This window comes from Mustela nigripes, chromosome 1, assembly GCF_022355385.1.
Source record: "Mustela nigripes isolate SB6536 chromosome 1, MUSNIG.SB6536, whole genome shotgun sequence".
NCBI lineage: Eukaryota > Metazoa > Chordata > Mammalia > Carnivora > Mustelidae > Mustela > Mustela nigripes.
Genome location: NC_081557.1, coordinates 266,182,908 through 266,197,124, shown reverse-complemented (window position 1 = coordinate 266,197,124; position 14,217 = coordinate 266,182,908). Strand labels below are relative to the sequence as shown.

Sequence of the window (14,217 nt, the reverse complement as noted above, 5' to 3'; positions counted from 1 at the left end):
AAAAAAAAAAAAAAAAAACAGGTGCTGTTTCCTGTGACAAACACCGATTGTGGTGTTCACATATTTGGGGGCTGACCAGTGGTGGCTCCTCTTGCAGAGCCTGTGCTGTGCAGCTCTACTGATTTTGTTTTTATTTTGTTTTTTATTTTTAAAAGATTTTATTTATTTATTTGAGAGAGAGAGCATGAGGAGGGGGAGGGTCAGAGGGAGAAGCAGACTCCCTGCCAAGCAGGGAACCTGATGCACGGCTCTGTCCCAGGACTCCAGGATCATGACCTGAGCCGAAGGCAGTCACTTAACCAACTTAGGCATCCAGACCTAAGGCATCCCACGTGGGACCCAGGCATCCCATGTCTACTGATTTTAAAACCATTTTCTGCTCCATCCAAGAGCTGGTGACTCACAGGCAGCTGACGTCACGTGACTATTCGACCTCTCCTGCATCCTTCTGGAGAACTCTGTGGTCCTACAAATGTTTCTGCCCTTTTAAATCAACAAGAGATGCTTATAGAGGGGATATGAGATTATCTAATAGCAGGAACTCTGTGGAGATAGGAACTCTTCCAGCATGATTTTAGTGTTTTTTTAACACACCGACATAGAAACTGTGCTCCTTTGGTTCTCAGAGAGGGTTCCAGGCGGCTGGAGCACAGTACAGAATCCAGGCTGGTCTTTGCCCTGGTTCCTGGGAAGCAGCCTCTAAATCCTTCAAATTTCCCCAATAATAGGAATGTCTTTGCTATTTGTGGCAGGTCCCGCAAACCACACCTGAGTTTATGCCAGCATGATGACTCGGAGTGGTGGCTGGTGTCCCCGGAAAGAGCAACCCTGTCACTGGAAGGGTCGGGGCTCTGAGCCACACGGTATCAGCCTGACCTCAGGGAAGGAGGAGGCTGGAGATGGAGCACAGTCGTGTGGCCAGTGATGCCGTCAGCCATGCAAGTGCAACGAACCTCGATAAAAACGATACCAACGGTCAACGAGTTTTCCTGGTTGGCAACTGTCGATGCGCTGGAAGGAGACAGCGTGAGGACCAGGAGCTCTGCGTTTGGGACACTCGCAGACCTCTCTGCTACGCGTCCTCATGTGACTGGTCCTGATTTCTGCTCTTTACAGTGAAACCAGTAATTGTCAGTGCGGCTGACCCTTGAACACTGGGCGTGGGAGCTGCACATGCCGCCTATACGTGGGTTTTTTCAATAAATGGGGCACAATTTCTTAAATGTATTTTCTCTTCTTTTTGATTTTCTTAGAAACTTCTTTTTGTCTCTAGCTTAGTTTATTGTGAGAACATAGTATATAACTCATCCAAGATACAAATTCTGTGTTAATCCACTGTTTCGGTTACCAGTAAAGCTTCCGGTTGACAGCAGGCCATTAGTACTTAAGCTATCAGAGGGTCAGAAGTTATATATGTATTTTGAGGGGCGAATGGGTCGTTCAGACAGTTAAGCGGCTGCCTTTGGCTCAGGTCACGATCCCAGGGTCCTGGGATCGAGTCCCGCTTTGGGCTTCCTGCCCAGTAGGGAACCTGCGTCTCCCTCTGCCTGCTGCTCCCCCACTTGTGCTCTCTCTCTGACAAATCAATAAATAAAATCGTTAAAAAAAAAAAAAAAAGTTATACACGTATTTTGAACTATACAGAGGGTCAGTGCCCCTAACCCTCCTGTGGTTCACGGGCCAGCTGGGTAGTGTTTTCTCGAGTCCCGTGAGTCGTGCTAGTGAGCTCTTGACCGAGGGAGTGGTGAGAAGCCCCGGCCTCGAAGCTCTTCGGGCAGAAGGGGCGCATGGCCTGGGGCTGCTGACCCAGGGCCGCGTCTGCGGGGACGGCCGCCCGCTGGGGACTGCGCTGTAACCTGCGTCGCCGGCCTACCCTGGGGGGTCAGCGCCGGAATCACACTGCAGGGACTGTCCCCTTTTCCCACAGCGAACAGACTACGAGGACGGGAGCTGATTTCACTGAATGCACGTGCTCAACACATGCCCTCCGCCACCCGTCTCACGTTCCACGCCCCAAATCACGAGCCAATCTATTAATATAGAATGATTTGAATCTCTGGCAACTATTTTCCGGTGAAAATAGTTGATTCAATGAGGCAGTGGCTGCTGAGAGCAAAATCCACCAGAGCTGAAATGCGTTACGTGGGAAGTGTCGACGGCATGGGGACGCCGCAGTTCTAGCTCAGACCTTGTTCCCAGATTCTCTGAAGAGCCACAGACCTTGGCCCATGCTGGGGGTATCCTACTTTTTACACCCTGCCCGACCGAAATGCCTTGTGAAGGAGAGCTCGGTGGGTTTCTGGGGAGAGCCGCGGGGGCTCCTCGGTGTGCAGACCGGGGTCACATAAGCAGATCGCACGCGCACCTGTGTAGTAGGCTTGCGAGACCTCCTTCAGCTGCCTGCTCGTTCTGGTGGTGAGGATTTCAATCAGCGCGCACTCACTGGTGCCAGCGCCCTGAGGAGGAAAAGGAAATCTATTTTTAGAATACTTGAAAAGCTTAATGCCATGCATTTCAGGCTTAGTATCTTGTTTTATGCGCACAAAAAGACATTTTTGTAAATCAGCATAAGGTGGTATATTGCTCTAAAGCAGTTTTCTTGTTTTTTTCATATATTCTAGTATGAAAATAAGACAGATCATCTAAACTGACATCAAAATGTCCGAGAAAATTTCCCACTCTAGTGTAAAAATCAGCTGACGAACTGTAGGAAGAAACGGTGTAAGGGAAAAGCCCACATCATTAAAGATCAGAAATGAGTTATCGACCACGTCATTGTGTTCGGAGAGGGCCCTGCGGTTCTCTTGAATGAGTTCATCCTTCTGCTAATGCACTAGGGCAGCAGGTATCATCTTCAACCAGGAAGATTTTTTTAGGCCTTAATAATGTAAGTCATGGGCCTAGTTGGTTTGGGGACCAGGTACCCTGAGTCTTGGTTATACTGAGGTCACTCTTGTGCAGTGACTCCAAGAAAGGCCTTTTCCACTAGGACTTGATCAAATAAGGTCAGTGTAGCTTATGAACTAAAGCTGAATTCTGTCCCTTTGGGGCAGAGGTTCCAAGTTGCCCTCAGCATGTCTCCTTTTTAATTAACTAACTGATTAACTTAAAGACAGACTAATTTTTAGATCAGTGTTAGGTTCCCAGCAAAACTGAGCAGACCTCGTGTCTTGTACTTCCCTTGCCTTAGTAATAGAACCTCCGATTTCTAACTGAGCACACAGCTACCCAAATAGATACTCTGTTACTCAGCTTCCTGTGGAACTAAGTTTATTCATGTAATAAATTATGACCCATAGAACACATATCAAGTACCACGTACGGTTTCCGAGAGTCCGTAAGGAGAGGAAATGAACCCTCCTTGGTCTCATGACCGTCTTTTTGCCTGACGGGATAAAGATGTGACGCCTGGGTGCTGAGCCCCGTCCCGAGCCAACAAGCGGAACGGACAGGCCGGGGATGGTGAAGCCCCAAGACAGAAGGAACCAGAGTCCCTGACAAGGGCTGTGCCGTGACACCCAGCGCCGCACTGCCTGCTTTGGATTTCTTCTGCACAAAAGGGAGATTTTTCTAATCCTTGTTGGTGAATCGAATCCTCATGATGCCACCAGCTAAGCTGTCCCCCATGGGGCGGCCGGGGAAATGCATGGCTCGGAGACTCTGCTGCAGATCCCGCGGGTAGCCCCAGTCGCCCGAGCTTCAGATGCGCCCCGCAGTTGACAAAGAGGTCGCGCTCCCTCCACGCTGCTCTCAGCGAGTGGCCGGACAGGGGACAGGGAGGGCGTCCTGGGGCTGGGCCGCTTCTGCCCAGGGCGGGACTTCTCCAAAGGGCAGGAGCTCAGAAGCCCCCGCCGGCCTGCCGCGGCCTTCCCAGGGCTGCCTGGAGACGGAAGCTCGTTCCGTCCGAGCCGACTGCACCCCCTTCCACGTGTGACGGACCCGAACCGCCATGAGCTTCACCCAATTCACCCGACCCGCCCTGCTCTGTCTCCTTTCTATCCCTCGTGAGCCTCCCCGAGGAACTCTCCGGTGCGTCTCACTCCGTCTTGCCTTCTTGGGGGCTCATGCGTCCTCCACGGAAGAGACAGTCTCTCCCGACTCGGATAAGGAGGCAGAAGACAGCTCAGGCCTCGGCCCTAGACTCCTTCCTTCCCGTCAACACATGTCAACCTACTGCGTTTCAGGTTCTCCTCTTGGAACAGGAGATACGACCAAGACTGATGAACGTCCCTGCCATGACGGAGTTTTGCCTCCTAACTGGATGGACAAACAAATGATCAACAAATACAGCCCCCGGGGTAATTTTAGATGGTGACAGGTATACTAACGTATAACTAAGAATATAAAACTGAGTGAGCTGATAGAAGATACACGGAGGGAAAACGCTCCAGATGGAAAAACCATCACGCATAAGGACCTGAAGGTGGGAATAAACTTAGAAGGTTCAAGCAGCACAGAGGAGGCCAGTGTAGCCGCGCACGGAGTCGGGGGGCGGGGAGGAGAGGGTGTGGTGGGCGCTTCATGGAACCTCATCGACTCGGCCGGGCTACAGTCCTCGGTTACTCACACTCAAACCTGGGTGCTGCTGGGAAGGTATTTTGTGGACATCACTACAGTCTTCAAGCAAGGGAGATCATCTTAGATAGCTTAGGTGGGCCCGGTTTAGTCAGTTAAAGGCCTCAAGAGCAGCGCGGAGGCTTCTCTGAAGAAGAAGAAATCCCACCTGTGGGCCGCAGCTCCCGCTTTGCTACGAGTCCCGCACGCCCCTTCCTAGTAGCCCCTACAGACTCCGGGGTTGCCTCGTCAGATCCTTAACTATGTGACCCACCCTCGCAGTAAACCTCGCCGCCTAAGTCCCCGCCGGCTGCTTCGGCGTCTCCGGGAAACCCTGCCTGACACGGAGAGAATTTTTAAAAATTCACGGAGCCAGGAAGGAGCCAGACTGACGGGTGATGAAGGTCATGGAAAGAAGCTGGGACTTGGCGCTTTCAAGAGCCCTGGAGATGTAGGCTGTGAGCAGCATAGCTCGAAAAATCACTCCATAAACACAGTTCTGGCTCTTCTGTGGTGAGGGGATTCCGGGTGGGCAGAAGCAGACGCAGGGACCGGCCGGGAAGGTGCCGGTGGGGCCCGTCAGAGCCGCTGCTGGTGGAGCCGGAATGGCAGCGGCGGGTTCCGAGAGACACGCACACACTTGCACACACAGACTCGCACACAGATCTGGGGACGGAGCCCACGGACTTGCTGACAGATTCGGGGAGCTATGAAGCGTGAGGGAACGCAAGGGATCAAAGATAATCCTGGTTTTTCTGACCTAAGCAATGGGGTTGATGGTGGCACCATTTACTCTCAATGACAACAAAGTGGAGGATGTGACTCTGTGGGTGAAAAGCCGCAGAAATGAAATTAGGATATGACGATCCTTTCAGCCCAGGAACACGGGGGCTCCAGGTTCCGCAGCCCGTCCCCGCTTCGGGACTGTTCTTCCTCTTGGACAGCATCAGAACGACACCCAGATTTACCCTATTCATACCCACGTCTCCCGTGCGCACCGGACGGAAGTCCCTGTTCTTGATGACACCGTCAGATCTCGGGCAGAAACGGCGCCGACCGGGCTCCTACCTTCCTGGATTTCTTCAGCTGCTTCGCATCAAACACAGCCGGAGGAGTCACGAGGGCCGCCGTGAGCTGCCTGAAGTGGCCGGAGAGATCGCCTTTCAAGTCGTCTTTCAGTTCCTACAATAAAAACCCACCGAGGAAAGCATGAAATACTTTTCCTTTCTCTTTCTACAAAGTCAGGTCATGAAAGGGAAGCGAATGCACCAACGCAGACAAAACCTGCCCATCCACGGGAGTGAACCGAAACGGCGAACGATTCCCATGGACAGCAGTCTGCGCTCCGTGACCGCTGCCAAGACGTCTGTCTTACGGGGTTTCTGACCGAAAGCCAGTGGCGGGACTTCCGTAAGCGCCACAGACAGGGACTGTGCATCAAACATGCATTTCCTCGGCCCCAGGCGCTCTCAGTACCTGGCTTGCGGTCGGGGAAGAAGACGAGGAAGGGGACCCTACCATTCACCCCGGCTTCACGAGTAGCTGCTTCTCAGTGACTGCCAGAGAGCCCTGGGGACAAGCGGGAAGGAGGGGACAGCAGCTGGTCGCCCGCCTCTGCTGGGACTGTGGAGCCACGAGGCAGCAAAGCGGCTTTGTGGCAACACCAGCAGGGGAAACCCTAAATGTAATGGGGCCGGCGTTCTGCGTGTCCTCTGGGCCTGTTTGCCCACATAGGTGCAGCCCATCTCCTCCTCTTGAAGGCAGGTTAGATGGTTTTTATTGTCAATATTTAAAGGATGTTAGTGGATTATTGTTTTTCCTGCTTTTCATTATTTTCAGCTGAGACAGAGGCGGGCGGCCTCCCAGACCACGGGGACAACGCGGACACGTACCAACACCCACCGGCCACCAGGGGGACCCAGTGAGGCGGCGGAGGAAACATGGTTGGAGCCCAAGTGTTCCTAATTCTGCGGCCACCGGCTGGGCTGTTTCCTCTCTAAATGCTGAACTCTTGCGACCACCTGCCCTCAGCCCACGCCGTTACAACCGACTCTCGATTCACCTGTTCTCAGTCCTTCTCACTGTGAGAAACGCGCCCCCTTCCTCCGTATTCAGAAAATCCTGACAGGCCAACGGATGGTTCATGTTCCTACACGTGAGTGTCTGGCCTCGTGGAGACGCTGGCAATTAATTTAATTTGACGGGTGTTTCCTGGGCTCCTGCTGTGTGCTCGGCATTTAAAGGCGAGTTGGACACAGTGCGCACTCCTAGCACACTCCTAGGGCACTCCTTCGAAAGCCAGAAATATTCAAAGATAAAATTTCAATAAAATATGTTAAGTATCTGGTAAAGTGTGAAGGTTAAGCATGAAGAGGGGTGTTTCTTAAGGGGGTCTGGGAGCTCGGAGGACAGTCAGGAGTGACGCCTGAGTCGCCCCTGGAGGGTCTCTACACCTCGGCTCTCACCTGATCTCAACAGCCTGACTGCCCTGTTACCACACTTTTCCCTCCCTGGTTTGTGAGCCACAGAAGCTAACATAAATTAAAAAATATATAAATTAGCCTTATAGTATTCCCTTGCTTACAGACTTGCAATGATTCTCTTTTGTTCTTAGAATAAAACCCAAACTGTGTACCACGACCACAAAGCCCAGCTCACTCTAGCCCCCTCCAGCCCCATCTTTCCCATCCGCTCCCCGTACGCGCCACACTCCCGCCGTATGGAAAGTCTTTTCGTTTCTTAAATGGTCCCAGTTCGTTTTTGACTCAGGGCTTTTGCACGTGTTGTAACGTCTGTCTGAAATGCTCTTCCCCAGATCAAGTAGGGCAGAAGCCTTGGTATGGTTGTGCTGTAGTTGAGAATAATCCTGGTAAGCCTTCCCCACCCTACTCCAAGGAGCCATTCCGCAGCCGCTCTCTGCCGTATCTTCCCGTTTGGATTCTTGCAGAGCACTTACCGATATCTGAATTTATTTACTTCTTATCTTCCTAATAAAATGGTAGCTCCATGATAAAAAAGAAGGGTCTGATTTTTAGACCAGTGAATCTCCAATGTCGAGGTCGTCTCCCGACACAGTTTATTACTGAGCACACACCGTGTGGAACAAAACACAAACGTCCTTGTACGTTCCTGCACAGTAAGCTCTTGTGGGCTGAGTGAGTTAAATCCACAATTACAAAGATATTTTAGAGTTGGAAGAGAAATCAAAGGTGATCTAAGACAAGACCTATCAGATAACGGGTCAGATAACACTTGGCGGGTGTGTCCCCTCGTGCGTGGAAACCTCTCCGGCAGCATCCCTGAACTCCACCCACGGGGTTCCAGAAACATCCCTCTCCCCTCCAGCTGTGATAATGAAAATGTCTCAAGGCATTGCCAGATATCCTTTGGGGAGCAGAATCACTCCAGGTTTAAAGCCGCCGGTCTCAGGCCACCCTCCTTATCCAACAGGTAAAAAAAATGAGGGCCCAGAAAGATCAAATAACATGATCAAGGCCATTCAGCCTGTTACGGGCCAGCTAGGACTCGCAGGCCAGGCTCTGACCGGGTACACACAGTACTTCCTGTTCCACTTGGCCTGAAACAAAAGATCTCTGGTGCAGTCACGTGGGAGCATCCCTGGTCCCCAGTGATCAGCTCTTTGCTGGCTGTCCTGTCAATCATACCTTGCCATACGCCGCTTGGTATTCCCGCACAATCAGCTGCCGCTGTGCATTCGTCCTTTCGGTCAGAATGTTGATGAGTGCTTTCTCGTCGGTTCCTAAATGAAAGGAAAACGATTTCACTCGCCATCAACCCAAAGGTGCTTAATATCTGTCGTGAACAAAAGAAAAATGATTAATGGCTTGAAACAAATGCAGAGAGGAAAGCGTTCTGATTTTTAATTTCCACGTTCTTACCGGGTTGGAATATTTATTTCTCCACCAGCTTTTGGAAAAGCAAAGTGATTTTGGAGAGTTTGGTCGGCTGGGGGGAGCGATCATGGTCCACATACCCTCTCTGTACGTCAGACAGGGGGAGTTGTGCAAGCCACGCACGGCTTCTCAATCTGATGAGCTGCTCTCACCGTGATGAGGTCAGTTACTGTCTCACCGCCTGTGCTCTCTCCTCGCTCCATACTTGATACCAATTTTTTTTTCTCTAGAAAAAAGGAACTGACGTGTTCTGAGAACCTGCTGTATTCTAGGCCCCTTTTAGTCACTGTCATAGTTAATATTCACAAAAACTCTGGGCAGTGAGTATGAGGAAGTCGTTCCAAAGATGAAAACACTCCTAATTAGAAAGGTTATGTCGCGTGCCCAAGTCATGCCACTTTTAAGTGGTGTCGCAAGAATGGGAACCCAAATCTCTGACCCCAACATTTGTCTCCCTCTCCGGCCCGGGTCTCTTTCAGGCATCCCAGACCCATGTGCTTTGGCGCCGGCTGGCGGTATCGGTGGGATGCTGGCCTGCTGGAGGACGCCCTCGAGGTCACAGTTTTCTCGGGGATTCCAGTAGGAAGCTAGTGAGGGAAGCTGTGTCTGCCTCCTTTGCAGGAGAGCACTCGCCCTGGGTTGGGGGGCGTGAGCTGGCGTGTGTCTGGGGCCTGCACGATTAGAACGGCACAGAAGATTGGCGGGAACTCCAGGCTCAAGTTCTCGGTGTTGAGGTGACCCCCCCCCCCCCCCGCCACGGCTACATGGGCCAGTGGCCCTGGTACATGCTCTACAGCAGGGATGGGGCAAAACAAACAGTGTGCTCGGTTAGCTGCTGGGCCTCCATGAAAGGTCCTGCCGCCCACCCCCCGGAACGCTGGTCTTGCTTTCTTTCATAGTGTTAAGTAAGCACAGAGCTAGATCAGAGCCTAGCTGTGTCCCATGAGTCCGATGGTCAGTTTGAACCTCTACTGGCATCTGAGTTGGCACACGACTGAGCACAGCCAAGTGCACAAGTATCTCAGAAACGGATGCTCCGGGTCGAATTTATTCTTTCTTCTCTGCCTCGACTCTCATTCCGTGCTCGCTCACCCGTGGCATCACTCAGATGGAGTCGCCCAACCAAACCCTGGCAGTCATCCTACATCCCTTCTTCTCTGCACCCCTACATTGTAGCGACCATCTGCATCTCTCGAATCTGCCCCTCCTCTGCCCCTGCGCACACCTCACCGGTGCGCACACACCGGCCTCCTGATTTGGGCCCTGACAATTCATACGGACATGATCGCCTCGGTAAGTTCTTTAAAATGTGCCTGAGCACGTCCGTCCCTTGGGTGAAACCCTAATGGTCTAGCTCCTGCCCAGGTCTCTGTTCTCATCTTCTACCCTCTCTCGGCATCTCTATGCCATATGCCCCTAGACTCCAGATCTAACCCGGCCCAGACTCCAGACGTAACCACCCCCCCACCGATAGCTGTGTGAAGCTTGTATACGAGGAGGTGCTTCTTCTCTTCGTTTCTCACACACTTAGGACCAGAAGCTAAAACAAGCTGTCTCGTGGTTTCAGAGACGGGCTCTGACACATCCCTAATGCAAATACAATGATGACACCTGGTTCTGGACCTAGAACACATCAGTTTTGGTCCTCACAAGCATCTCGGAGTAGGTCTGCAACCCCAAATGCAAAAATGCATGAAGAAACATAACACTAAGGAAGAAAAGACAAACAGGGGCGCCTGGGTGGCTCAGTGGGTTAAAGCCTCTGCCTGAGGCTCGGGTCATGATCTCAGGGTCCTGGTATCGAGCCCCACATCGGGCTCTCTGCTCAGTGGGGAGCCTGCTTCCTCCTCTCTCTCTGCCTGCCTCTGCCTACTTGTGATCTCTGTCTGTCAAATAAATAAATAACATCTTTAAAAAAAAAAAAAAAAGAAAAAAAAGACAAGCATTAGAATGGAAGACTATTATTCCATTCGATTTGACATCAACCTCTCATGGAGTAATCTCTCAACACGGAGCATAAATGAGGAAGGCATAGAGATAAATGAAGAAATAATTGCCATTTAAAAGCAGAAAAAAAGAAAAAAGAAACCCAAATGACAGAAACGAGATAATATTACACTGATATAAAAACCCGAGGAGGATATTTCATGGAACTTGACAGACTGACCCTAATACTCAGGTATGGGGGGAAGGGGAAGTGGTCCAAAGGGCCAAGAGAAGCTCTTGTCTTACTCAACACTAATTATAAAATTCGAGTAGTCCTTATGACAGGGTGACACGGAGACAGGGACGGACAAACAGACCAATGGAGCGTAACAGAAAGCAGAGACAGAGAGACGTAGAAGACGAAAGTGGCCTTACTACTCAGTGTGCAAAGGGGGTGCTCTTCAGTAAATTGTGCTGGGACTGTCAACTAGCCATGTGAGATAAAAAATTAGGTGCCTTTAAATAAACTACACAAACATTACTTCCAGGTAGATGGAAAATCCCAAAGTGAACAATAAGACTGTAAAACTCTGGGAAGAAAATACAGGAGAATATCTTTATGAGCTCATTATAGAAAAAGGCACATGGGAAAAATACTGGTAAACTTGTTTCCCTGCTGTTCAAGATTTCTAGGCAATAGAAGTTACTAGAACCGATGTTAAAAGAAAACGACAGAGTAGGAGAAGATATTTTCATGGACTGTAACATTTTTTTTACTCTGTATCCAGAATTTATAAAAAAACACAATCTTGCCAGTCATGAAGAAGACAGTCCAACTGACAAATGGATAAAACATAAGAAGACATAATTCGTAGAAGCAGCAGATGATCCAGAAAGGAGACTTTCAGTCCTGGGGGACAGGGAGGAGAGAGGAAGCAAACACACGTACAAGATGAGATACAACTCTAGACCCACTCAGTGGGGAAACCAGAAGAGTCTGACTTTAGCGAGTGCCGGAGAGAATGCGGAGCGAGAGAGTCTCCCGTACTGCTGGCAGGAATGCTCATTTGCATATTCATTATAGAAAGCAGTTTGGCAAAATGTCTAGTTCATTTGAAGATGAACATCTCCAACCTCGAATTCCCTTTGCTATATGCTCGAGAAATGGAAGCAAACGTGCACAAGACGTAAGCAGGGATATGCAACGCAGCAGTTCATACTGGAATAGAAAAGAATTGTAGGCGACTTAAATGTCCCATCAGTACCCCATCTTACAATATAATGATTCAATAGACACTATGCAAGTCGTGTTAATGAACTAGAGCTGAACATACCAACACGGGTGATTCTCAAAGACAACATGTTAAGGGATACAAGAAGTTGCTGAAGAGTGTACCTGCAACACGCGGTATCATCCCAGTTTACACGGCTTGAGGCCATGCAAAACTCTACGCGCGTGCATATGTAGTTAGGGAATTAAAAGTTCCACGGGAATAAACTCTACTCTAGGATGGTGTCTTATCTCTAGAAAATGGGGTGGGAAAGAGATCCAGAAAGCATCAGCAGGAACGGTATCTGTAACGATTTATTATGATGATCACAGTTTTTGGTAGCAGTGATGGTGATGTATTGTTTTACAGCAAGTAAATATGGTAAATATTAAGATTTAGTAGAACTGGGCACCCTATGCACTTTTTTCTCACTATTTCAAAATTTTTTATTTTTGGAGGCGGGGGCAGAGGGAGAGAAAAAGAGAAAATCTGAAATGGGCTCCACACCCAGCATGAAGCCTAATGCCGAGCTTGATCTCATGACCCCAAGATCATGACCTGAGCTGAAATCAAGAGTCAGAGGCTTCACGGACTTGGGCCACCCAGGCACCCCATTATTCCACAAGTTTTAAAAAGTCCCTTACGATTTCACTGGTTGAGTAACCCAAGTTGGGCAAACTGAACCAATGCAATTTTTAAATTGTAACTTTCCTGATTTGCTTCAAGGTGACGAGAACAACCGCAGAGTTGAGCTCACCGATTCCTCTGATCGCCTTCCGAATCGCTTCTGCATCCACAGACGGGCTGAAGCCCGGGTAATCGCGGATCGTCCCTCGGTGTCCCACCTGGAAGGAAATGTCTGAAAGTGCCACTAGCTCAGAATGACGTCTTTGCTTGCATGCCAAGCATATGTGCCTGCGCGTTAGAAGCATAACGAACCTATAATTCGCAACACCATCCTCTCCCTGCAGGAGGGGTTCCCCAGGCTCTGTCCCCAGACGTGAGAACTATGACGTTGGACGCGTGTGCAGAAAGGGCTCTCTCTTCTCCCCTGCTGTGTAAGAGGTTGGAACTACAAAACATTTATTCTCTAGAGGAATACGCTGTGCTAATCCCAGTGACTCTGAAGAATATTTGCTTTATTTTATCTTATTTTATAGATTTATTTGAGAGAGAGAGCGGGCGCACAAGTAGGGGAGCAGCAGGCAGAGGGGAAGCAGGCTTCGTGCTGAGCAGGGGGCCCAACGCGGGACTCGATCCCAGGACCGTGGACCATGACCTGAGTCGAAGGCAGATGCTTAACTGACCGAGCCCCCCAGGCGCCCCAGAATATTCGCTTCAAAGAGGTCTCTGCATAAAAGCAATAAGAAGGTGAGAATTTCCCGGATCCTCTTTGTTTTCAAGCGATAACACAAAGCTCCTTCCTGCATCTCACACAGAAGTAACTGGTTTGCAGGCTTCCCGGTGCTTTAGTGAATGCTGACCACTGTCCTTGGGGAACCCCACACCAAAGGATCCGCAGGTGAAAACCCATTAGGACAGCCTGTTCTCAAGCCTGGTTTGACAGATGTGCGGTTGCGGCTGACAGATGCCCTTCCGGGAGCCCCACCGCCAAATGGAAGACGCCACGACACTAATTTTAAACACACACGTGGGGAGCATGTCAGTAAGCTGGGAAAAACCACCTTCCCTGCCGAAAGAATAAAATCTCTCAAAACGGCTTACAAGACCACAGAACAGCCACGGAGATGCTGAGACAAATGTGAGGGCGCACGGATCCCCACGGCGTTTCCTCACGCTGAAGCAAAGCGCGTCTTCACGGTCATGCTGTTTTCCTCCTACGCTGATTGTCCTGTCCTGTTGCCGACTAACATCTCTGTCGTCTGGTGCTAATGTGTCGTTTAGGCTCCCCTGAAGTGTTTACTGTTTCCATGACAGGACATCCTCTCGTCACATGCCAGTGAATGGGAAATCAATGTCATCGTTAGAAAATAATGACCTGCTAATTCGGTAGATGAGATAGAACAATTTGCTTCGATGCAACCGAACATTGTCCAGTCTTAAAGCCTCCAAAACAAAGAGTTTTCATTCTACCAGAGCGACCGTAACAGGTTCGAAACTAGTTGTGACTCTGTCTGATCTCAAGGCATCGGTAAGAAAGTAGTCATGTCCACAAATCTTTGGAGAATCCTCTTTCTCTGAGGCTTAATGAATACTTTATGGGTTCCTAGAGTCCAGTGGTTTCATTTCAGGTCTATCCATCCAGGGACATCTGTGGCGATCTTACCGGTCCACCATACGTGTTGGGCCGCGGAAAACTCCCCCGTATCAGAGCACGAGAGGGTTGTAGGCCCAGCCCTGTGAGAGACGCTGCATACGTCCTAATAGAACCTTCGTGACAGGGCGCCTGGGTGGCTCAGTGGGTCAAGCCGCTGCCTTCGGCTCAGGTCATGATCTCAGGGTCCTGGGATCGAGCCCCGCATCGGGCTCTCTGCTCAGCGGGGAGCCTGCTTCCCTCTCTCTCTCTCTGCCTGCCTCTCCATCTACTTGTT

The 14,217-nt window shown here is 50.2% G+C and overlaps 1 protein-coding gene across 1 annotated transcript in view; it reads right to left on the bottom strand.

Moving 5' to 3' along the window:
• Window positions 1–14,217, bottom strand: part of ANXA3 (annexin A3) — a 46,029-nt gene that overhangs the window by 14,792 nt on the left and 17,020 nt on the right. Inside the window, exons 3-6 of the mRNA XM_059385703.1 lie at window positions 12,423–12,510; window positions 8,220–8,314; window positions 5,623–5,736; window positions 2,366–2,456 (exon numbers count right to left, since the gene is read on the bottom strand). Coding sequence (XP_059241686.1) covers window positions 2,366–2,456; window positions 5,623–5,736; window positions 8,220–8,314; window positions 12,423–12,510 — 388 coding nt within the window. The remainder of the gene's footprint in view (window positions 1–2,365; window positions 2,457–5,622; window positions 5,737–8,219; window positions 8,315–12,422; window positions 12,511–14,217) is intronic.